Raw genomic sequence first — 27265 nt, forward strand, 5'->3', positions numbered from 1 at the left:
TTTCTCTCTATATATATATATTTCTCTGTCTCTCTGTCTCTGTCTGTCTCTCTGTCTCTGTCTCTCTGTCTCTCTCTGTCTCTCTCTCTCTCTATATATATATATATATGTTGCAATTTCTGTCTATAAATCATTATTTGTTTTATAGTTTACTATTTTGTGGGAGGGTTGTTGTAAATTTTTCCCAGAGTCTATAAAACATTAATTTGTTTTTTTATTTAATTTTTGTGTGTTTATTGTAAAATTCTATTTCCCAGGGTTAATAAAACATTTATTTGTAGGTTTCTTTCTAATGTCTGTAATTGATTTGTTTTCAGGTTTTACCAAGCTTTAAAATGCTATATCCTATATCTTGACATCTCTTACAATTTCTTCCATAAATTCCCATCTACCTTGCCAGACTCCTTGACTTTTGTTGTCACTTCCTTGTACAAATTCCCTAAATGACTCAATTTTTGTGGACTGTTCAATGCAATATGCAACGTTGAGGTCTGTCACAACCTACTTTGTGGCACTTCTATCTCACCAGCACTTCCAGTTCCATCTTAGAAAATTCAAGTTAAATCCAGATGTTTCAAATAGAACTCAATTCATATTTGCAAACAGCACTCAACAATGCTATAAAATCTTATTTCAATTATCTAGCACCCTATCTCAGTGTTTCTATTTTGGTATCAAGAGCTTGATTTGCCAGATAGGAATCTTGAATAACACTTCTGAGGATTGGTAGCTTTTAGCCAAGAATAAATAATGGATAAATTGTATTTGTTTGTTTTAGGAAGAAAACTCTCAGTTGTATTCTATAGTGCACCCCAGAATTGTATTGCAGGATCAAGCTCCAGTTGCTCTTAATGACTTATAACAGCATATGTTGTTTACTTTCTCTCCTGTGTCATTGCTTAGTCCTATTTCTTCTAGCATAACCACACAAATTCCTACTTCAGTGTCTTATTCCAAGTTAATCCATTCTAATGTAAGATATGACTATTGACATGCATCTTTCCCAAAAAACTTCCATTATTTCTTCAAATAACATTAAAATCAATATTCACATTTAACTTAAACAATCCTGGTCTCTGTGTATGCAGAAGGTCTATAACAAATGGTTTACTCACACCAGTCTGAAGAAGGCATGCATTCATGCATTCATACAGCGCATACCAGGGCACTGAAACTGTTTTCTCCATCCAGTTTCATTCAATGTTCTCTCTCTCTCTCTCTCTCTCTCTCTCTCTCTCTCTCTCTCTTCCTTCCCTCCCTCATTCCCTCCTTCCCTCCCCCTCTCTCTTTTACTCTCCTCCTCCTCCTTCATTTCTTGTTTCTCAAGTTCCATCTATAAGTGAGATCAACTGGCATTCATCCTTTTCTTTCTGCCTATTCTCATTTAATATGATTCCTTCAAATTTTATTCAGGATGAGCCAAAGGAGAAATATCAATAATTTTTAATAGCCTAGTAGTATTCCATTGTGTATATGTACAAGAACTTTATTTTATGTTTCTGTTAGATAGAACAGAGATAAATTAAGTGAGGAGGGAGAGAAAGACAGACACCTGCAGACCCACGTCACTGATCATAAAGCATCCTCCCGCAGGTGGGGTGGCAGGGCTAGAACCTGGGTCTTTTGTTTTTGGTAATATATACACTTAATTGGACACTCCATCACCTGGCCCTTGTACAACAACTTTCTTTTCTTTCATTTCACTTCATTTATTTTATTTTGCTTTGTTTTATTTCAATGAGAAGGAGAGGAGAAAGGCAGAGAGAGACCGGAGCATTGCTCAGCTCTGGTTTATAGTGGAGCAAGATTAAAGCTGGGACCTAAGAGTCTCAGGCATGAGAGTCTTTTTGCATAACCATTATGCTGTCTCCCCTCCCCTACAACAATTTTCTTAACCAGTCATCTGTCATTGGATTAGATGTGGTCCGTTGCAGCAAGGTTAAGGATGTGGGGAGGGCAGAAGGAGTAGAGAGTGAGTATTTAGGACACTGCACAATGGTGGAGGAGAACACCAATTGGGGGTGCTGTGCAGGCACAAATCACAGAAACGTAAGAAGCTGGGGAATAATAAAGCAATTTTAAAAAGTTTCTAATTCCTGCCAGCTCATGCTGGATTTTTTTTTTTCAGAACCCTACGTGATTTTGTGATTTCATCTGAGAGTTTGGCTAGTGAAATATCACATCTGAAACATATTTACCTACCAATTCCAAGACAGTCATATGAAAAATAATTTCTGCACATGAAAATAAGTGAAATTACTTAACATATTTCTCGTTGACTCTTGATAATTCTACTATGTGGTATCTCAAGGGACTCTGTACCCAAAGGGTCCTATCATTTCTGAACACTCAGCACTTAGTGTGCACATTCACATAAGTTATAACCAAATACAGAAGGAAGAATGTTGTTTGTGATAGTGGATATGACTTTCTTAAGTTTTAATGGATTTCAGCATTGGCACTGTGACACAAAAATAAAGCATCTCTTGAAATCATTCCAGGCATTCCAGATGGTGAAATGTGTTTCAATAATTCAGTGGAAAGTAAAGCAAACTTACCCGGATCATCATCACTGAACATCTGATATCATGAACTGTATCATAGATCTTCTTTGAGATGTCCACAAATTGATTATCCTCAAACACTTCCAAAGAATTTTGACTTAGGGCTTCCAATGCAACATTCACTTGTGTTACAAACTCAGGAATTGCTGTTAAGATGAATAGCAGAGAATATTATTTGTATTTTAAATTTTTTTGAGTTTCCAGTAATTAGGCTAATAGCTTGAAACCAATATATTAATTCCATAGACTTTTATTTATTTATTTATTTTTAAATGTGAGTAAATAAAACAACTTTGTACACCAACAACCTTGGGTAAAGGTTAAGTAAAGGGCATCAACAAAAATGAAATATATTTCATAGATATATTTTAAAATACTGTTATCTCTGCCATTTTTATTTTACCAAAGGTGTAACCACATAATAATTTCTCATCTTGGGAGTCAGGTGGTAGGTAGCACAGCAGGTTAAGCACAGGTGGCACAAAGCACAAGGACAGGAGTAAGTATCTGTGTTCAAGCTCCTGGCTCCCCACCTACAGGGGAGTCACATCACACTGCAGGTGTCTATCTTTCTCTCCCCCTCTCTGTCTTCCCTTCCTCTCTCCATTTCTCTCTGTCCTATCCAACAACCACATCAATAAAAACAATAACAATGAGTACAACAGTAAAACAACAAGGGCAACAAAAGGGAATAAATGAATATTATAAAAAATAAAAATAATAATTTCTGATTTTACACAGTAGAAGCTCCAAAAATTTACAAAGAAGAAGTAATGTGAAAACAACTGAAACTGTAAACAAAAATTTTCAAAGAACAAAAATATTTGAATTGCTAAATAAAAAATTAATTATAAGTTTAATTGCAGCTTGTAGAAATACTTAAAATACTATACTTAACGACTAGTCTTATAACAAAATATATTATCAAATATTAATACATCATTATTTAAATGTAAAAGTATTAGTAAGGTTAATCCTTTTTTTTTTTTCTGTGTGCACTGGAACTAATTGTAACTCTAGCCCATTGGGTGGAGCTAGAAGGGATTATGTTAAGTGAGTTAAGTCAGAAAGAGAAAGACAAGTATGGGATGATCCCACTCATCAACAGAAGTTGAGAAGGAAGAACAGTCAGGGAAAAGCAAAGTAGAACTTGACTGAGTCTGGAGTATTTCACCAAAGTAAAAAACTCTGGGTGGAGGGTGAGGATAGATTTTCAGCTTCACTACAGGGGGTTGGCGATAGGGACACAGATCTTAGATGGTGGAAATGGTGTTATGTACACTCCTATTAACTTATAGCCTCACAAATCATTATTTAATCAATAAGAGAGGGGAAAAATAGATTGAAAGTCTCAAACTTTTTGATGCATAGACCCCGGCTCAGCATATATATTCCTTCAATCTAAGCACTTAAGATTTTGAATTGGAAACCTGATTGAAATTTAATGGTGGGCTTAAATTATTTATACATTTCTAAAAATGACTATTTATTTGAAATATTAGATTACCTATAGTCTTAAGACCAGAGAGACCTGAAGCAACTGGTTGTGTCACCATATAAGATATAGCTATATGTAAATAGCACTAAGTGACATAAATCATGGTAAGGTCTTGTATGATACAGGAAGGGATATTCAAAGTAAGCCAAGTTCCCAAATAACTTGGTTACAATAATAACTGAGGGTTGGGTTGAATTGTTATGTGGAAAACTGAGAAATGTTATACATGTACAGACTGTTGTATTTACTGGCAACTGTAAAACATTAATCCCCCAATAAAGGAAAAATGTTTTAAAAAAGGGAAAAGAAATAATAACTATCTATTACCTTCTCAACCTAAGACAACATGAACCTTCCCCATTCTCTATAAGCCCATATTTCTCCCAGTCACGGAACCTGTGGGGTGTGGATCATTTTCCTACATGCTTCTCTTGATCCATACCATTTGATAAGGCATCTGCTAAGCTCAACCAAATCAATGCAATCAGTACCACCTCGACACATTTCACTTTGGATTGTGTCCAGAGACAACAGGTGTGGAATGTCAATCGTTCAGCTTCAGTACTCTGGTGAGACTGTTCCTAACTCATAGGACTCCTCAATTCCATACTGGGTGATGCACCTTCTAACAAAGTCACAGAACCTAGATATAGACCTGGACCCATGAGACAGAACACATGTGCATATGTATCCATAAGTTAAGGGAAAATATATACCTTAATGTAAAAGTACACAACAGTTTTCAGTGAGTCAAAGCGTGCAGCGAGCAAGCAGAAAGAGCTAAAAAAAAGACACTTTTTAAATTGGGTAGCATAAAGTACTTAACTAGTTTCTACTTAGACCTAGAAACCCTCAACTACTTCCTGTGTCACTTCCTTCAATCATTCCAAGGCTAACCTTTTCAGAAAAGGTAAGGACTACAAAAGCTGGTTAGGGGCAAGAGACTGGCATACTTTAGTGATGGCTCTTTTGGCCACTAGCAGGCCACCCAGTCATCCAGGTCCCTAGTCTGGAAATGTGGGATTCCCATACAGACATGATGGGCCTCGACCTCTAGTAGACAGATCCCTCTCCCCACTGTTGCTGGTCATCTCCATCAAAAACAGCATAGTGGACCCTCTTGCGGCCCTCTACAGGACCCTGCCCTTAATGTGGGTCAACAATGGTAGGTTGTGTTGGCATACTCTGCCACTGGAGGAAGAGAGGTCCTGCAATGAGTGCAGGTTAGAATGTGCCTAGCTATGCCCACAGAATGAGAACTCAGACCTACAGTGATGTGGAAGTTGCACAGGCTCCTGTGCTGAATGTGGGCCCTAGATGAAATCAATGGGGTTTACAGTTAACAATATTTAATAAATATTGTTATATAAATAACAATATTTATATACTTTTCCCATATTTAGGAGCTACTCTCGTACCTGATCCAGCTTTCTAGTCCTATTTCCAACTCTGACACCATCTTAGACAGCAGTGCCTTTGGCCTACCTGCATGTTAGTTAGCTGTTAGACTCAGGGACAAATTAGTAAAGTCATGGGCCCCTTGGAATATACCTAAAATAGACCTACAGCTTTTCCAAAATGGAGATCCCAAATCTCATTGGTTATGGTCTTACCTTTAGATTCCTGATTATCATATTTTAATATTTTTAACTTATTTTATCTATTTATTTATTTATTGGATAGAAACAGACAGTTATCGAGAGGGAATAAAGTGAAAAGGAGAGAGATGGAGAGACATCTGCAGCCCTGCTTCAACATCCATGCGCCTTGTAACATATACACTCAACCCAGTGTGCCACCACCCTGCCCCTTAGATTCCTGATTATTAAATGATTTACTCTGCTTTCTATCTTAATGTTTTTCAGCCACCCAGTTGCAGATGCTACCATGATGCCAACCTGACTTCCCTGGGAAGAGATCCTCACCAATGTGTCCTGGAATGTCAAATCTTCATAGCCCTGCCCCACTAGGGAAAGAAAAATAACTGGGAGCATAGATCGACCTGCCAATGCCCATGTCCAGCAGAGAAGCAATTACAGAAGCCAGACCTTCCACCCTCTATACCCCATAATGATCCTGGATCCATGCTCCCAGAGGGATAAAGAATTCCAGGGGAAGTGATGGGATATAGAACTCTCGGGTGGTGGGAATTGTGTGGATTTGTACCCCTCTTAGCGTATTGTTCTTGTTGATCATTATTAAATCAATAAAAAAATCAACTATGATATTAATCAGAAGCTAACAGTTGAATTTTGAGTTAATATTTAGTTGAATTACGAAGACAGAAAAATCAAAACTCTTTCTTAAGGACATCATTTTAATATATAGTAAGTCAGATTTTGAACTTAGGCTTCCAGAATGAGTCTATACAACACTGGAGAAGCAGCTTCACTATATAAATATTCAACACAAAAACTGCAAGGAGTATTGAAGTCAATATTTCAGATAATAGTATGTTAAGTGCATCATGTGAAACATTTTAATATATGGGTCTTGTTCACTTAAAGAGAGTCCAAAATATGATTATGTGGGCTTATAAGAACATTGAACATATTGACTAAGCCTTTAGTTTTTATACTACTGACAGAAGATACACATCAAAAATAATATGTCTAGAGTCCAAGTTACAGCCCCTAGGATTCTGGATTGACTCCAAGTACCACAGTGAAGTGGATTCTCATAGCCACATAACTTACTAATTTCCCCATACAATTTTTGCTATTCTTCCATCCTCTTATTCTCTCTGCCTCTCTCTGCCTCTCTCTCTCTCTCTCTTTCTGTCATGCAAAGATATCTGTGCCTGAGAGCAGTGAAACAGCACATGCATGAGGTCCTAGTTCTAAATAAAATATATCCAGTTTTTTACATGTTCTTTATTCTCTAAAATAACAAATATTCTTCAAAAATTGGTACTCCAAGGAATTAGACAAAATGACGTCAGTAACTTTGATCCTGTCTATGAACTCTAAAAAAATGACTAAATAACTAAAGAGATGCAACCTTATGCTATGTTGTATTCAATAATTGACAAAACATTACCCACAATATTTCCCACATGAAAAACTAATTTTCTCCTTCTAGGAAACAAGTACCTCATGTAATAATAATTCCATTCTGTCAACATCTCCAATATGCTACTATCAATATTATCATAATGAAATCACTTCATATTTTTTATATCTCCAGAAAAAAATAGAAGGCCAAGAAAAAAATCATCTAATGTTTTTTTTTTAATGTTATGTGACATAATGTAAATTGTAAAATTAGGGTAATTTTCTTTCTTTTTTTAAGTTAAATTGGCATTAGGGTTTTTGCTAGGGTTCTGTGCCTGGACTCTAGATCCACAGATCCCTACATCCATTACTTTTTTTTTCGAGAGGGTCAGAGAGAAACTCAGAGTAAAGGGTGAAATAGAGAGACACCCACAACAATGCCTCATCATTTCTGAAGCTTCCTCCCTCATAGGTGGACTCTCAAACCAGACTCTCAAACCGAGATCCTTGCACATAGTAACATGTATGTTTTACCCCATCCCTTATCTAGGGTATTTTAAGGAAAACAGAATATCATTTTAATTTACCACAATATATTCTCACTTTAACCTCTTCAGAGGTATTTACTACTAATAAGCTAATATCAGACCCTAATAAAAGAAAATATTATTTCAGAAGCAAATGTATTCTATTTCTGTTTCAATAAGCTAATATATGAGCTATTAAAAGTTGGTGTGTAGCATATTCCTCATTTCATTAATTTATATATCAATTGATAGGTTTCACTTATGGACATATAGTAGGTTAAGTCAGACAAACAATGACTTTTTTAATGTCTTCAATAAACTACAAAGTGATTACACTTGAGTATCCAGTTAATAGTAATTTAGAAGGAATGGAAAAGTGAAAAAAATCTATCTAGAATCCATAGCTTACCTAAGTTTCAAGAAAATGAGGTTTGCACATACTGTAACACCTTATATAGTCATTGATCTAAAAGAAGGATACTTTAAGTGAATTCAGTCTAATCAATTGAAATGTCAGACAGAATATATTGTCCTAAACTTTGGAGTCTAGGTTTATTAAAGAAAGGTAAACGTTAGGCCAATGTATCGTCAGCTTCAAATTTAAAGTATCATGTCAGTTTAATCCCAAACTAGCTCTATGCTCTTTAAATGCTTCTACTTTCTCAATTGAGTTTAATCAGAATATATGTAAATAGATTATGTTAATTAAGTTACTCATCTCAGCACACTGTGTTAAGCATTTTATAAACATTATCTTATTTAATCCTCAAAGCAGTTCTGTGAGGCAGAAAATATTATTAGTTATATTTTACTGATGAGGAAACTGAGGCCTCACTGCTAAATATGTGCTAGGCCAGTTGACTTCGGAGTCTGTTCTCTGCACCCCAAAGCTGCACTGTTTCCTGTCTGCCTTTGGTAAGTAAAATCCTTTTGAATTTCAGTGCTTCTGGGGGAATTAATGTGAATTTACTGACAATAGAGCTAACAAGCCAATACAGCGAATTTATGCAAGGCTTTGAGTCCTTCTCTGGTAGTAACCAAAGATCTTTTCATCCTTTCTTAATCCTAGCTGAATTTATCATGTACATTTGAAAGTAGGTGAAGATATACAATGGTTGGTTTAAATAGGTCAGAGAAGAATTCAAGCCAATTAAAGTCAATGATCTGAAATGATGTCACCAAATCATTTTTATTCTATCACTAATAAGATTCAGTATAAAAAACTTGTAATTATAACATTGTCTTTGGAAATTAATAATGGGAGAGGAATTGACTTTCAAAACTCACATAATCCTAAGGCATTGTGTTATACTAAGTAGCTAGAAGTAATTAATGATAGCGGGAAGTTCAATTAAACATGTACAAGGCTTGTGTAAATGCTTTACATCCTTGATTTTTAAATTGGCTTAAAAAACATTGAGCATTATGATTAATATATATTTTTTAATTATTCAGAAATTTATCTCCTTTTTCTTGGAGGTTACATTTTAGGAATCCTGATGTTTCTACAAAACATGCTAAAAATAATAAACATTAGTTCATTTAAATGTTTAGAAATTGGCTGTTGGTTACTTAATATGGAATTTAACTATTTTATACTTTGTCTTATGTCATATACTTGCAGAGCATTTAAACTTTTCCTAGATTATGTAGTGGTGTATAGAACTTTGGTTAGCATTTGTACTCCTTATTTTAGTGGTACTAACAAATTGTGTATTGATAACTTTAAGGATCTAAAGATAGCTCCTTGTTAGAGCTCACAATTTGTCATGCACAAGTACCTGAGTTTGAGTCCCCAGAACCACGTATGAACATACACAACACCAAAGGAAGCTCTATGAATAGTGAAGTAGTGATATGTCTGACTATGTCTCTCTATGTGATCAATATATTATTGCGTAAGTGTGGTCAACATAATGTAATTTCTTACTCTGTTAAAAGAGACATCAGAGCTTCAATCTTAGTCATTCTTTCTGACATACTGACTTTTTAGTTAAAAATCAGCTTTTATATTTTAATCAGTCCTATAGAAAGGACCACAGAGTAACAAATTAAAGTTACCACTAATAATAACTGTGAAAAACAAAGGTCAGGAGTTATATGCAGTTATATGCAGTGAAACCCTACAGTTTCACTGAAGTCTTCAGATAGCTGTGTCTGCAAAGGACACATTGGATGGTATATCATGACAAATCCTGATTCAAAATATTCCAGCTAAACTACTATTGTTTTCCTAAACCTCAGGAAATGTGGGGGGAGGAGAGGGGTTGCAGTATTAAGTTGCTAATCATAGAGTAATTTTTTTCATACTAGATAACTAAATAGTAATTGGAAAGTTTTAAAATTAGATAAGATTTTTTAAATTTTGGTTCTTATAAATGGACATATAAAATCCTTATTGTAAAACATATCATTCAACAATAAACATATGAAGTTTGGTCTGCATTGTTTCTTGCAGTTTATATTATTTTGTCTCATTACTAGATAGCAGTATACAGTGTAATCACACCACAACTAATTTATCCGTTCCATGGTTGCAGTACAATAAAACAAAATTCAGTGTGCATTGTTTCAAGGAGAGAAAAATAAGTCTAGAGGAAATAAATCTTTTTTATTATTCTTTTATTAGTGATTTAATAATGATTGACAAGATTGTAGGATAAGAGGGGTATAAGTCCATATAATTCCTACCACCAGAATTCTGTATCCCATCCCCTCTACTGGAAACTTTCCTATTCTTAATCTGTCTGGGAAAATGGACCCAGGATCATTATGGAGAACAGAAGGTGGAAGGTCTGGCTTCTGTAATTGCTTCTCTGCTTCATATGGGCATTGACAGGTCAATCCATACCTCTAGCCTGTTCCTATCTTTTTTTAATGGGGTAAGACTCTGATGAGGTGGGATTGTGGGACACCTTGGTGAGGTCATCTGCCAAGGAAGTCAGATTGGTGCTGAGGTATGTTTCCTCTGCTCATACTTTTAACTAAGTATTTATTTTATAGGACAAAGAGAAACTGAGAGGGGACAGGAGGGAGATACAAAAGAGGGTGAAAGAAAGACACCCGCAGCTCTACTTCACCACTTTTGAAGCTTCCTCCATTGCAGGGCAGGCCAGGTCTAGGAGCATGAACCTAGGTCCTTCTGCATGGCAATATATGCACTTCAATGAGTACACCACTGCCTAGCCCCTCTTCCCATATTTTAATGTCAATAAAGTATTTTTTTATTTATTCCCTTTTGTTGCCCTTGTTTCATTATTGTAGTTATTGTTGCTGTTGTTAGGGGGGAGAGAAAGATATACACCTGCAAACCTGCTTCACTGCCTGTGAAGCAATTCTCCTGCAGGTGGGGGGCAGAGGGCTCGAACTGGAATCCTTACTCCGGTCCTTGTGCTTTGCGCCATGTGCACTTAACCTGTTGGGCTACCGTCCAACTTCCAATATAGTATTTTTTAAAAAACTATAGGCTCTTAACGTGCTTACAAAGTTAATGTGCAAAATATATATTCATAGAACTTAAATTTTCTTCTAGTGTTTCTTTTACTCTATTCTTACCTTCCTTTGTAAATAGCAAGTTTCTTTATTCCATCGTAATATATTGTGTGTGTGTTTTTTATATGTGAAAATAAACAGATTAAGATGTGTTTTCTTCTTTTTCTCTTCATTTTATAGATAGATAGCAATTCTATATATGAAATTATGAGTTCATGCTGACACTCTCAATGCAATTCCATCCTAGTATTTCCTTTATCTCATCCTATTTCATAGCAATACATCCTTCATACCCTGACTCTCAAAAAGCTCAACTTATTTATATAACATCTCAATGCTAACATACATATAAGTACCCCATGAGTACTTATTATGCTGCCTTACTAACTCCACTATTTTCTCTGTCCCAAATCTTGCTCTTTCAGATTCACATTTTTAAGCTAATTTATGTTTGCTTCTTTTGTTTATAGCAGCCCCCCAAATCCTTCTGTATGTGTGAGTCCAACACTTCCCATGAAAAACCTTTCCCCTATCTTTTTAAAATATCAAATAAAGAGAGACAGAGAGGGAAAGATGCTTCAACACTGCTCCATTATTTGTAGGCTTCTCTTGTAGTAGTCCTCTCCTAGCAGACCCATGTTTTCAGATTTCTAACCAGGCCCTACCTACCACATGGTGAGGAGTGAGGTACTAATTGGTCTATTACCTATTAACATAACCTGCTTGTTTTAGATTTCTAAGCATCTTTTTAATGAGTTCACAGAAATTAAACATTCTGTGTACTTTTATGTCTGAAAGAATATTTTATTCTTCCCATACAATTTTGTGCTATTTTGAAGTAATATTATTTTGTAAAATTATATCTTTCAGGTATATGTATCAACCCCCATATGAGTCACACCACTAAAAGCCCAATGCTATCTTTCACAATGTAATTGAACTTTTTTTAATGTTTCTAATAGAATGGAGGGAGTTTATTCTTGCTAACATATTCATTCAGCAGGAAGTCATTTTGAAAGAGTTAAAATTTGAGAACTGGTTCTTTAGAGCTGGCTTTGCAACCTCAGTTCTATACCAGTTTGGGGATTCTGTTGCAATCATAGATTATCTAATTTCACTAGTATCTTCTTTTTATCATTATTTCTACTGAGAGTTTAATGGCTTACAGTACAGTGTGTTGTTGACACATTGGTATTTGCCAACTTTTTCCAATCCCCTTTGGATCATCACTCATTTGTCCTCAAAGTTTAAAAGTATATTGCTGCTTTGGCAATTCTGGCTACTCTTGTGTGCAGATAAACTATTGTAGCCTTTTTTATCCCCTTGAATAAATTTGATGGAAAATGTGTAGGTATTCCATTAAATCTGAATAAGTTTATGGCTACCATAGTCTTTTTTAATGTTAATTATTCTAACCAATGAGCATGGAATATCTTTCCATTTCACTGTGCCTGTTCTATTTCCTTTAGTTGAAACTTGTAATGTTCACTATACAACTGTAATGGATAGATTAAAAGAGATAAATTTAGAGAAAAATGGATGACTTCTCCTTTAATGAGGTTGATCCTACAAATGAATCTGTGAGAAGGATTTAAATGTAGACCGTAGATGTGTGGAAGATTCCAAGGATAAAAACATCAGCTATAGGCTGTGAATTTTCCCCCAGAAACAAAACAACTCACTCTTAACATATACTGCCCAGGCATCTTGCCCCTGCCCAGGGTAATGGAGAAAGGAGACTCTTTTCAACAAATGGTGCTTGGAAAATTTGGTAGATACATGAAGAAAAAATGAAAAGCAACAACTGCATTATTACCATGCACAAAAATCAAGTCCAATTTGATTAAAGACTTGACAATTAGATAATAAACCATTGAATATATTGAAGGAAATGTTAGCAGAATATTCCATGATGTTTGCTTTGGAAACATTTTTGAATACTGGAACCCAATAGTGAAGAAAAAAAAAAGGAAATACCATATTGTAGTACAACATAAAACTGAAAAGCTTCTGCAAAGTAAAAGGAACAATCACCAAAACAGAAAGACATCGCACATAATTTTAAAAGATCTCTACATGCCATACATCAGAAAAAGGGTTTATAATCAAAACATATAAAGGCTGAAAAAATTCTGGAATGGCATCAAAAAATCAATCCCATTAAAAAACTGATATATGGTCTTGATAATATTTCCATTTTATAAACAAATTTAAAAACTGATATGAACATAATCACCACCAGAGATAATATTCTGATAGTCAATAGACATTTATAAAAATACTCAAAGTCACTCTTTATCAATAAAATGCAAATAAAGACAATAATGAGATACCACTTGAACCAGTGAGAATGTCATACATTGGAACTATTGTAAGGAGGGGGTCGGGCGGTAGCTCAGGAGATTAAGCCTATGTGACACAGAGCTCAAGGACTGGCAAGCATCCAGGTTCCAGCCCGGCTCCCCACCTGCAGGGGAGTCGCTTCACAGGCAGTGAAGCAGATCTGCAGGTGTCTATCCCTCTCTCCCCCTCTCAATCTCCCCCTCCTCTCTCCTTTTCTCTCTGCCCTATCCAACAACGAACGACATCAACAATAACAAAAATAACCACAACAAGGGAAACAAAAGGGGGGAAATGGCCTCCAGGAGCAGTAGATTCATGGTGCAGGCAATGAGCCCCAGCAATAAACTTGGAGGCAAAACAAAAAAAAAAAAAAACTCCTGTAAGGATACCCATAAGAAAACAAGAGTCAGAGGAACACAAACTATGAGTGAGATGATCAGCAATAGAATGGAATTAATTTTGATTATAAAGTATTCAATTATTTTTTCCAAGCCATTTTTTATATCTGTGTTAATAATGGTCTATATATAATATTATGGAATTGTCATTCTAATGTCTCCACCCACCACCAAGTTTTTATGCCTTTATCTTCCAAATGATAGCCATCATAGTTCTCACAAATGCTTTGAGGCAGTTCCCTTATGTACGGTAATTTTTCTACCTCTCTCTTCAATTTCATGTGTTTCAGTATTCTAGATTCCACTGATAAGCAGAAGCAAGAGACAGTTGTCTTCCACCTCTTTTTTTCTTTTCCTAGGCATAATCACCTCCAGTTCCATCCATTTTGTCCCAAGGGATACACTATCATCTTTTTGTATTACAGACTTGTATTTCATGGAGTCCATATTCCATTCGGGTATATATGACTCCTCAAATTAGTGCTTTAATGTCCTTTGGATAACTTCCCAAGACTGGTATTGCTGTATCATAATGTAATAATAATTTTTATTATTTCAATGATTCTCCATACAATTTTCCAAATATACTGTACAAATTTCCATTTCTACCAACAGTGTAACAGAAACCTTTTTTCTTCCACAGAAATTGTTCAGTATTGTATAGTTTGAACTTGAGATTAACTTCATAGATTCTCTTTGGAATCTAGGCTATAGAATTTTTCTTCTGTTCTTTTTAATATTTTATTTATAATTTTTGTGATAGATGACAAACAGACAGATAGATAATAGATACCAGAGCACGGCTCAGCTCTGGTTTATGGAGGTACCGGGCATTGAACTTAGGACCTCAAAATTTTTGGCATGGAAGTCTTTTACATTACCATTATACTATATCCATACCCACCCCACCACTTCTATTTTTAATTTTGTGGTTTTGTCATGAATGGGTGTTGCACTTTGTCAGATTCTTTATTTGTATCTATTGAGATTATGGCATTTTCTCATGTGTAATCTATACACTGTCAGATTGCATTGTTACCTTAATGTTGAACAATATGGCATTCTTGTTATTAATCTTACTCTCTATTGCAACATATGTCATTTTACTTATCAGTGGACTTGTTTCATTACATCTGTAATGTAATGTTGTTTTGTTATTTTAATTTATTTATTATTGGACATAGAGGGAAATTGAAAGGGGAGGGAGAAGTAGAGAGGGAAAAAGACAGGACAGAGAGACAGCTGCAGCACTGCTTCACCACTCATGAAGCTTTCCTCCTGCAGGTTGGGAGCAACAGGGCTTGAACCCAGGTCCTTGTTCACTGTAATGTGAGAACTTAACCAGGTGCCACATGGTTCAGGCCTCCATTTATTAAACATTTGTAAAGGAATTTTGCCTCTAAAAAACATGAAATACATACATATAGGTGTGTTTCCTTTTTTAAGTTATTTTTATCTATTTATTGGACAGATACAGCTGGAAATTGAGAGGGAAGATGGTAATAGAGAGGGAGAGAGACAGAGAGAGACACCTGCAATACTACTTTGCCACTTGTGAAGCTTTCCCCCTGCAGGTGGGGACCTGGGGCTTGAACCCAGGTCCTTGTGCTTTGTAACATGTGCACGATCAGATATACCACCAGCAAGCCCCCAAGGCAAAAAAAAAAAAAAAAAGACTTGTGGGGAAAAACAAGGAGAGCTGCTAGTGTATAACATGGTCTGCAAGTCTGTTGCTTCGAAACTCACAAAAGGTCAAGTTTTTTTTTTCCCCTTTTTCAGGTAAACCCCTCAAGCAAAAGACCAATGTTCCACTTCAAGCATTCAACTTTAAAAGGAGAAGTCCTCTTTACTTGATCTTTTTTCCTCCATTAAGGTCTAGAATTTCCTGGAGGGGTTCATTCATCTTGGAGAAGATGACAGGTCTTCCTCAGTCTACTGATTCAAGTGTTAGTGTCACCAGGAGTATCTCTGAAGACACACCCAGTTAAGTCCACATAGTACTAAGCACAAGAACCTGCACAAGGATCCAGGTTGTGTTTCTGTGAGAATGCCTCATAGTAACAAATCAACAGATAGTGAGTATTGATAAGGATGTGAAGACAGGGAGTTGGGCTGTAGCGCAGCATGTTAAGCGCAGGTGGCGCTAAGCTCAAGGACCGGCGTCAGGATCCCGGTTCGAAACCCCGGCACCCCACTTGCAGGCAGGTCCCTTCACAGGCGGTGAAGCAGGTCTACAGGTGTCTGTCTTTCTCTCCCCCTCTCTGTCTTCCCCTTCTCTCTCCATTTCTCTCTATCCTATCCAACAACAACGACATCAATAATAACTACAACAATAAAACAACAAGGGCAACAAAAGGGAATAAATAAATAAAAATTTAAAAAATTAAAAAAAAAAAAAGGATGTGAAGAAAAAGAAATCCTGAGAAATTTTTGGTGGAAATGCAAACTAGTACAGCATGTATGAACAATAGTATGGAGGGGCTTCAAACTAATGAACATAAGAACACTATATGACTCAATAATACCACTCATAGGTATATACAAAGACATTAAGAAATAATTTGAAAAAATACATATCTAACTTGAAATAATACCTCTCCATGTTCATAGTTTTACAATTTATAATAGCATATGGAGGCAAACTAAATGCCCAATTAGAGATAACTGACTAGAGAAGTTATGAGATCTCTATCCAATCAATATTCAATAAAAAAGATAAGATTGTGTTATTTGAAGGGGATTATACAAAGGGAAATAAGCAGTGAAGGACAATATCAATTGTGTCACTCATATGTGGAATATAGACTGTTGAAGTAAATGAACTTGCAAAAAAAGTAACCAAACTATTATTTTTATTTTTTTAATATTTATTTATTCATTTTCCCTTTTGGTTGCCCTTGTTGTTTTAATTTTGTTGTTATTGATGTCATGCTTGTTCGATAGGACAGAGAGAAATGGAGAGAGGAGGGGAAGACAGAGAAGGGGAGAGAAAGATAGACACCTGCAGACCTGCTTCACCACTTGTGAAGCAACTCCCCTACAGGTGGGGAGCCTGGGGATCAAACCGGGATCCTTACACCCGTCTGTGTGCTTTGTGCCACCTTCTCTTAACCTCTGCGCTATCACCCGACTCCCTTTTTTTTTTGTATTTTTTAAGAGTAACTGTGATGGCAGATGCAATATTATTTGATATGGATTGGGAGAGGCATATGGGCTTTATCCAAAGAGAGCAAAAAAGAGACCCGTGGTGGGGGGTGGGAGTGGGTGGGAGGGATGGGTCACAGTCTTTTGGTGGTGGGAATGGTGTTTATGTACACTCCTAGCAAAATGTAGACATATAAATCAGTAGTTAATTAATATGAGAGGGGGAAAATCAATTGTATGTCTCAAAGTTTTTCAAAAGACAAACTGAATCTTTTTAATATATAGGCTGTGTATTTGATAAGCAGACTTTCTCAAAAGCCTAGACCAAGTAGATTAGAAGCATCCAATAGCACAGCTATATAGAAGATACTGGATACTGTACAGCAAACCCTAACAAAAGGACTTTTCAAAGTTAACCAATTACCAAATAATGTGATAACATTAACTATCGATTGTCTTTTTGAACCCTAAGACAGCAGGAACCTCACATCTCCACTATAGAGCCTCTACTTCCCCCAGTCCTGGAACCCTTGGATAGGGCCCACTTTCCCGTATGCCTCTCCCAATCCATATCAAATAATATTGCATCTACCGATCACAACCTAACCAACGCAACGATTGCCACCTCAACATGCTTCACCTCAGACTGTGTCCAGAGACTTCACGTGTGGAATGACAACCCTTCAGCTTCATTACTCGGGTGAGACCTTTCCTTTTATAGTACACTATAATTTCATCTCAGGTGGTTCACTTTCTAACAAAGTCCCAAAACCTAGATATACACCAGTTTCTGTGAGAGAGAGCTTATGTTCACACGTATCCATAAACTACTGCAAAATATATACCTGAAAGCAGTAGTACACTAGAGTTTGCAGTGAGTACCTCCCTAACACTTCCTCTCCACTATTCCAAGCTTGGGATCCATGATTGCTCAACAATTTGTTTGGCTTCGTATCTTAACTCTCTTTTTAGTCACCAGGTTCCAGATGCCATCAGGATGCTGGCCAGGCTTCCCTGGATTGAAGACCCCACCAATGTGTCCTGGAGCTCAGCTTCCCCAGAGACACACCCTACTAGGGAAAGAGAGAGGCAGACTGGGAGTATGGACCGACCAGTGAACGCCCATGTTCAGCGGGGAAGCAATTACAGAAGCCAGACCTTCTACCTGCTGCAACCCTCAATGACCCTTGCTCCCAGAGGGATAGAGAATGGGAAAGCTATCAGGGGAGGGGGTGGGATATGGAGATTGGGTGGTGGGAATTGTGTGGAGTTGTACCCCTCCTACCCTATGGTTTTGTTAATTAATCCTTTCTTAAATAAAAAAATAAATAAATAAAGAGAGACCTGTGGATATCTATGTTTGTAGCAACACTATGTATAATAGCCAAAATATGGAAGAAATCAATAATCAGTGGCTTATTATTGATTAAGAAACTTGGGCATATTGGCCACTGGAATATTACTCAGCTGTAAGAAGTGATGACATCCTCTGCTTTATCTCAGATAAAATTTGAAGAAATCATACTCAGTGAGATAAGTCAAGAGGAGGAGGAAGACTTCAGTTATAGGTTGATCTTAAGAAATAAGGGAGCGAGGAAAAACGCAGGGTGAAACTTGGACTAAGTATGTTCTATTTGTTCAGCAAGTCCAAGGACTCAGAGCTGGGAGTGAGGATAGGAGTAGGAGTTAAGAGTTCACTGGGAACTTTGTGCATGATGATGGTGGACACAAATTGATTATGAGAATCTGGACAGAATGCTAACATGGAAAGATGAGAAATTGTACCCATATGACAACTATCTTATAAACATTTCCCTCATAAATAATTTTTTTTGCTTTACTTGGCTTTAGTGTTACAATTCAAATTTAAAATATTTTCTCTTTAGAAACTGATATACTGATTTCATTATTTTTTTTTCAATATGTGGTGGAGTGGTGCTGTGGTATCTTTCTATCTCTTGGAAAGGACATGAATGAAAAACTCAGTCCTGTAGCTGTGGAATTGCACATGTAGGAGGACTCAATGGCGCCAAAGACATCATAAATGACACAACGATTAGTCTATTTTCTATGTCTCTTATATAAAGTAAACAAATTAAATATGGGTGGTTAGATATATAGATCTAATAATGGCATGGTTCAGATTATTTACCAAGATCAAGTTGAACACTGAGTAATTTTCACTGGGAGAGATATGGGAAGATGGTTTCTCCTCAACATTGTATACAAAGAGGGATGAATATATCCTAGTTTGTCAATATCATTTTCCAGTACATAGCAATAGACCTCACCAATAGTGTCACAGGAAATACAAAAGCATTTATATATCAACATTATCTTTAGAGAATCATAATGCTATCAATTTGGTTTGTAAGTTTTTGATATCTGAGATATTACACAGAAAAGGACTTATGGGGGTGCCCACAGCTCACCAGGTTAAGCACACATAGTATGAAGCACAAGGACACCCTCAAGGATCCCGGTTTGAGTCACCAGCTCCCCATCTTTGGGAGTGGGGGGGCGCATTTTACAAGCAGTGAAGCAGGTTTGCACATGTTTTATCTTTCTTTCCCCCCTCTATCCCCCTCCTCTCTCTATTTCTCTTTGTCTTATCCAATAAAAAATGGGGAAAAAAATGGCCGCCAGGAACAGGATTCATAGTGCAGGCACTGAGCCCCAGTGATAACCCTGGAGGGAAAAAGAAAAAAAAGACAGGACTACAGGATTTCACATTATAAAGAGAGCTTTGATAGAGCTTTGGTTGGTTAAGTGCACATATTACTCTGTGAGTGGTATATTTATAGTGCCAGCATGGAACCCTAGGCATAATCCTGGAAGTAAGAGAGAAAGAGAGAGAGAATGTTGATATATAAATTAATCTCACCACAAAATGATTTTGATCCATAATCCCAGTGGGAGAGAAGTGATAGGAGGAAGAAGATAAGAGGACTCTGAACTCCAGATCCATTGAGACCAAAGATAGAGGAGGAAAGGGGGAGGAATATTTAGATGTAATAATAGGGCTATGTGTGGGGGCGGTTCTCCTCCTTGTATCAGCCAGCAATCCTGGAGGAAGGGGAGACGGGCCCCCCTGGGGGTTCTGGGGAGACTGCTGATGAGGGCGAGCACACAGAGTAAACCACCACTCCAGGAGAGCCTCAGGGAGACATCTTGTTTAATGGGTGTACAGGCAGGTAGATATACTCAAGGGTTAGGAAAAGGTTTGGGAAATCATTAAGCCAAATACAATGCAGGGTTAAATCCTGACCTAGCAGGTGTTTGTTCCTTACTGGGAAGTTACCATATAAGGTCTGGTCATGAGCTCACCATGCACAGGCAGGCTTCTCTCTAAAGGTGAATTATGAGCACCTGGGGGGGGGGGGGGGGCAGGAAGGAGGCAGTTAATCAAAACCAGGATATTTGTGGTGGGTTTCAGTTGGCCTTATGTGGTCTTGTTCAAAAGGAATGAGGAAGTATGTGCAAGAAGGTTCCCAGTCTGAAAAACTCCATCCATCTTAAGGTCATGGGGTTGAGTGGGGACCTACCTACCGTCCCTCCTGTGAGGAGCGGGCTCAGGGTCAACCCTCTCAGACTCTCAGACAGTAGCCCTTTCCCCACAGTTATGTGTGGCTTGGAGTGCAAGAGAGGGCTGGATCTGGAAGGAAAAGAGGGCAATTATATACAAATGTAGACTGATGGTTGGAGAGATGATAGTTAACCCATGTCTGCAACCTTGGAAGAGCGGCAGTAGTTTTCAGTGGAGGGATTGGCAATTCAGAACTCTGGTGGTGGGAACGGTGTGGAATTATACCCATGTTGACATATAATTTTGTAAATCAATATTACGTAGCTAATACAATTAATTTAAAAAAAGATAAGTGAATCTTCTTTTTTCCCTACCACCCATCCTTCTATAGCCCCCTTTCCCTTTCTCTGCCCCCCACCTTTTTTTTTACTCAGGTATAAAGCTTCCTAGTTTGTAAGTGAATGTATAACTTAGCATAGCATTTGACAGGAGTGAGTCATATGTTGTTTGAAATTGCAGTCAATAGTCAGTCAGTTCTTGAAATAAGAGACATTGAAGTAATCAGACAAACAGGCTCATTTGCTTCATATACTGAGTGCTGACTAGGTAAATTGATATTGTTGGAAATGGAAATGACTGGCTCTCTTGCTGCAGGAAGTTTCAAATCTGGATCCTAAAATGTGACAAAATGTATTTGAGTGAATACTACAATATCTGATGCATAATATGATCCTAGGATAAGAGCAGGCAAATATCTATTACTTATGTACCAGTAATTTTGCTAGTGTTTCATATACATGAATATACAACAAGATGGTGACTTGTCTACACTCGTAGTCAAACTGTCAAGTTTGGAGTTATATCCTTTTTTTTTTTTTTTGCTATTTATATGAAGTGAGTTCTCTAGAATTGTATAAAGTTGTATCTCTGCTATGTATAAATTGTTTGTTTCTTCAGTGAATAATACTTTCTTTAATAAATAATACTGTAACATGGTTGTTTCTTCCTGTTTTCTGAATTTGAATTACCTGGAGAGTGCATTAAAAGGCAAATAGCTGGACTCCATCCACAGAGTTAATAGGTCTAACATGAAACAGATGAATTAGAATTTTAACAATTCCTCCTATCTTGCTAATCTTACAGATATAGGGATCACACTTTAATAATCATATATAATTGGTTAGCTCCTTAAAACTTATTTACTAACATTTGTTGTTAATAGAACCAAGAATTTTCCAGGCTTCAAACAAAAAAGGAAACATAGGTGTCTGGTCAGTGGTGCACCTGCTTGACCATGCATGGGGACCCAGGGACCTGGGTTCCAGAGAAGCACCCCCCACCCTGGCTCTGAAACCCCACCTGCTTCCTACCTGTAGTGGGGAAGCTTCACAAGTAGTGAAGTATACTAAGGGATGGTTTCTGGGAAATGTTATACTGGTCAAAAGAAAAATAGAGGAGTCACGGTCACACTTTTTTCATTCAATTTTCCCCCTGGGTTCTTTGTAATGATAATCCCCAAATTTATATGCCATCTATAGTACTTAATTCTAAACTTCCTGCTACTGTCATAGGGATTATTCTAATCATCATAATCAACACTTCTCTCATTTGATTATACTACTGGGTAGACCCGTTAAAAGATAAAATCCAATGTTTAATATAATAATTTCCTCTTTTTTTAAAAATATGTTTAATCTTTATTTATTTATTAGAAATAGACAACCAGAAATCGAGAGAGAAGGAAGAACATGAGAGACAGAGAGACACCAGCAGCCATGCTTTACCATTCGCAAAGCTTTCCCCATACATGTCTTTAGCTTTATCTCCAGTAATTTCACATCTTTAATTTTACTTAATATTTCCTTGTTCTTTTTTAGAATAATCTTTTTATTTGAAAAAGATTATTGAACAGGGAGTTGGGCGGTAGCACAGTGAGTTAAGCACACGTGGCGCAAAGCACAAGGACTAGCATAAGTATCTCTGTTCAAGCCCCCAGTTCCCCACCTGCAGGGGAGTCGCTTCACAGGCAGTGAAGCAGTTCTGCAGGTGTCTTTCTCTCTTCCTTTCTGTCTTCCCTTCCTCTCTCCATTTCTCTGTCTTACCCATTTCTCTCTGTCCTATCTAGCAATGACGACATCAATAACAATAACTACAACAACAATAAAAACAAGAGAAAATAAATATTTTTTAAAAAAATTATTGCACAAACATTGCTTTCATAGCCATAAGCACAATAAATTGCCATAAAATCAAGAGAAAGCTTCTCTATCTCTTTCTCTTTTTCACTTAGTGTGTGTGTGGGGGCTGGGGGGTTAATGGTTTACACTACAGTTATTGATGCATGGATTCAATTTCTCCCTGTGTTATGTATCTACAGGATACTCTCACCCGAAACAGAGATATTTTTCCCCATCATGCACCAGGATCCCAGTAATGTCTCCATTCCTTGTCTCTGCCTCCTTCCCCAGAGTCTTTTGCTATGGTAAAATTTAATATATTTTTGAGAGAGTTCATTGTTCCACACTAGAATTCATATACGTTGCTTTATGGCTCAACCATTCAGAGCAGTTTATAACTTTCCTAGTACACCATCTCATTTCCACCTTTTTATATTTCCTCATTATTTCTATTTTATACTATTCTTCATCTTCATAAAAAATGCTTTTCGGGCTGGGTGGTGGTGCACTGGGTTAAGTGCACAGGGTGTGAAGTGCAAGGACCAGCTAAAGGGTCCCTGTTGGAGACTCCTGATCGCCATCTGAAGGGTGGTGAGGGAGTCACTTCACAAGCAGTGAAGCAGGTCTGCAGGTGTCTATCTTTCTCTCCCCCTCTCTGTCTTCTTCTTCTCTTTTCAATTTCTCTCTGGCCTATCAAACAATAACAAAAACAACAACAAAATGGGAAAAGATGGTAGCCAGGAGCAGTGGATTCATACTGCAGGCACCAAGCACCAGTGGTAATCCTGAAGGCAAAATAATGAATAATAATAATAATAATAATGCTTTTAAGAGCCAGTATGGATCACACCTGTTCAGGGAGTTTCCTATAATGCCTTCCCCATTATCCTCCCTATGCCATGAAATGGGTTACTATTCTCTAAGCTCTACATATTATTGCCTCTGTATTTTATTTTCACAAAGATAAAGTAGCCAATAGATGCATAAGCATACAACATGCATGTCCTTAATATTTCTATTTATGTTTATCACATTTATGTTTGTCAACAGTTTCTAATTATTTTAATTGAGATAGTGTTGGTTTACAAATCTGACTCCATTTTGAGTGACAAATTCACTCTCTTCAGAAATGTGTGCCACCACACCTTTCCCACCATCAAAGTTTTTCTCACCAAAATGACTCCTTTCCTTCAGCCCTTCCTCTCTCAAATTTAGTCAGCTTTAAAGTCTGAAAATGGAGCCTTTCAGAAATGTTTCTGGGACGCAGATGGTCAGTAGTTGTGTGTTGGCTGAATTTTTGCTTTTAGCTCAAGTTTTCTGACTTTATAAAAATTATACTTCTTTGTAGTCTTGGGCTAGTAAAGTAGTATCTTGCCTATTTTTACATCTAAAGCTTGCAGTAAATTTGGTTTTGAAACAACACACTAACTTCACCATTACTTATGGGATTATTAAGTCAACTGCAGAATATTTAATTTAGGTTTCTCCCTAGGAAAAAAGTTCAGTCTTCAAACATGTTCACTTTCTATTCACTGAGGTTCTGCTACTGCAGTGTTCTGCTTTCCCTCCATCCTGCACACACAGTACATTTATTATGTCACTGACAGACAAAACTCAGAAGTTAAGAGGATTAATTAGGATAAAACCTGAAATAGTACAAGCTAGCACCAGTTCTGTGGGTCAGCAAAAATGCTCTGTAAACCTTTCATTTGGGGCAAGGAAAGGCCTCATATCACTTTATTGTTTCTAGTTTTGTAATTTTCCAAGAATCATAAGAAGCCTGCCCAGAAATATAAGGAGAGAAAATATACAAAGGTATTTTTGGTGTTGTCATTTTTAAAAGTTTTAGATTTATCTGTTTCTTTCTCCTTAAAGGACCTTATCAGTATGGCTATGTGACATTGTCCTCTATATTTCCAAAGATGTATAATGCAGTGTCATATCTTAGGTTTATCTAATTCAACTCTGTTAGATATATGTTCCATTATAGTAAGAAAATAATTTCAGTGGATACTTATTCATATATGTAGTTATAATGTGAAGAAGATGAAATCACTTCAGTGAGGTTAGAAAAGTTTAGCTGAGATAAACAAATTTTTAAAAAATGGAGTTTATATTTGTAAAAATAACAAAATAACTAAGGTTAGTTTGAGGCCATACCAGATTTTTATTTAAATTCCATATCAAATTATTTTAATTTAGTAGATAGTTAATAGACTTTGTGAAAAAAATATCAAAATTCTAATATTTCTAACAATACTTCATTTATAAATTAATTCACCTTTTGACTAGAAATTAAAATTTATGATTATCGTGGCTATTTATATACATAAATTATTGTTAAAGACCAACAAACTCATAGTATGATGATTAGTTGAGTTAAACCCAATACCCTTTGTGAGGTTATAATATTATTACATGCTTTTCTACCCTAAATCATCTCTAGTAAGATAATAAACTTTAAATATTTATGAATTTATTTTTTGGTATTTATACATTTATTTGATAGGAAAGTAAGAATTTGAGAGGGGGATGGGAAATAGAGAGAGAGAAAGGGAAATTTTCAGTACTGCTTTAAAGCTTCTGAAGGATCCCTCCCTGCAGATGGGTCCTAGAGTCTTGAACCTGGGTCTTTGTGCATTGTAATGTGTGTGCTAAATCATTGTGCCACCGCTAGGTCATTCCACTGAAGTACAATTAAAATATAATTTTATCATCAGGTCATATTTAAATGGACTCAGAAGATACTTAAGTGGTTTTCTGTTATTTCCATTTGTATCTTAAGGAATATAACGTATAGGCAAAGAAAGGAGAAATATAAGTAGGATAGAAATAGGTGTGAGTTCCCACACTGAATCCCTGCTGTAGAGAGAACATCTCCATTTTAAACATTTGGATTGCATTTTATTCAGTAAGCTAGTAGTATTAAAATGCAGTTTGGAAATAACTGAATTAATAATTAATAGGTAATGCCTTGTTGAAATAGAGAAACGGAGACAGCGCAAGCTAGAAAGAAGTTCATAAAATTTTGAATGAAGATGTTAACAGTGGGAATGCAGATGAGATATTTTATAATGAGATAGAAATATCATGATTTTATTATCTACCAAATGAAGGAAAGAAAAGAACAAAAGTTACTGAAGATAATTAAGGTATTCATCCTAGATATCTAGAAGAAATGGACCCACAGCTGTTAATAATATTTTATAAATTTATACAATATTTATTTTATAATTATTATTTATTAAAATAAAAAGGTCTCAGAAAGAGGATGATGAATTGTTCATATTGAGTTTGAATTCCAGATATCTACCAGAAGCTCAGGTTGAAAAAGGAGACAAAAGAGGAAGACAAAAAGTGATGAGGGGAGGGCTAGAGAGAGAGAGAGAGAGAGAAAATAGGTTTCTATTACTATTATTATTATTGTTGATTTAATAATGATTGACAAAATTGTGGGAGGGAAGAGGTCTTATGCAACATTATTATACAGATAATATTTGACGCTGTGGCAACAGACCAAACTCAGAACTTTGAAGAAGAACGGCATTTTGGAAACAATATGTGGAAGTAGAGTTAAAGTAACTGAGTAATTCAGACAGAAAAAAAAAAGCAAGAGAGTTGAATAGTGGCACACCTGGTAGAATGCACACACTGCCATGTATAAAAATGCAGTTTCAAGTCTTTTTGTTCCTTTCTACAGGCTGCACCTTCACAAGTAGTGAAACATTATGCAGATCTCTCTCTCTCCCTCTCTCTCTCTCTTCCTGTATGTCCCCCTTCCCTCTCAATTTTTCTGTGAAGAAAAGGCATTAAGGTAAATGTGGTTTATCTAGGTGAATCACAAAATATCAGAGATGAAGTATAGTACAGTCTGGGACCTAGTGAAGAAAGCAATGAAGGAAACCCATTTGATTGTAAAGCCCCCTTCTTCATGGGATAAAGTCTTCCCCTGTTTACCCATGACAGCAGCCAGTATATCCCTCCTTATACCACAGACACAAGAGCACCCTGTCTACAATCTAGAGGATAATTGTGGCACCAACAACTATTGACAGTAATCGAATTAAAGGTATTCCTATGAAGCTATTGAAGTCTTCTCAACAGAAACTCTAAATCAGGAGAATAAAAGTGATATATTCAAGTACTCAAACATAAAGACTGCCAGTCAAAACTATTGTGAAAAGTAATTCCTCAGACAGAGGAACAAATGAAAACAATATCTGTAATTAGTTTTTAATATTTCTTTTCTGTTAACATCTACTGTATAAATTAGAGTTGAATATACTCTTGTAAGATAAAATTGTAACTTTCTGATTCTACTAAATGATTTGTTCAAAATTTTTCTTTTTATGAACTTTGTTTTTTCTGTTCAGATAGAATAGAAACATTCATTTCAGCATGTCTTAAATCTCATGTTGGTGAATTTCCACCCATTTGTTTGTTAGTTTGTTTGTTTAGTGAAAATGACTATTACCCAAAAGGCATGCAACAACAAGTTTTGGCAAAAACATTTAGTTGATAGAACGCAACTTGATATTGTTATTATAGAAAACAATCTGGAAATTCTTCAACAAGTCAGTAAGAATCATATATGACTCATTGA

At 36.3% G+C, this 27265-nt stretch overlaps 1 protein-coding gene across 1 annotated transcript in view; it reads right to left on the reverse strand.

Moving 5' to 3' along the window:
* The window catches only part of CTNNA3 (catenin alpha 3), a 1573756-nt gene that overhangs the window by 380023 nt on the left and 1166468 nt on the right, over positions 1 to 27265 (reverse strand). Inside the window, exon 13 of the mRNA XM_060193489.1 lies at positions 2559 to 2710. Within this exon, the coding sequence (XP_060049472.1) occupies positions 2559 to 2710 (152 nt within the window). The remainder of the gene's footprint in view (positions 1 to 2558; positions 2711 to 27265) is intronic.

Source organism: Erinaceus europaeus, chromosome 1 (assembly GCF_950295315.1).
Source record: "Erinaceus europaeus chromosome 1, mEriEur2.1, whole genome shotgun sequence".
Classification (NCBI taxonomy): domain Eukaryota; kingdom Metazoa; phylum Chordata; class Mammalia; order Eulipotyphla; family Erinaceidae; genus Erinaceus; species Erinaceus europaeus.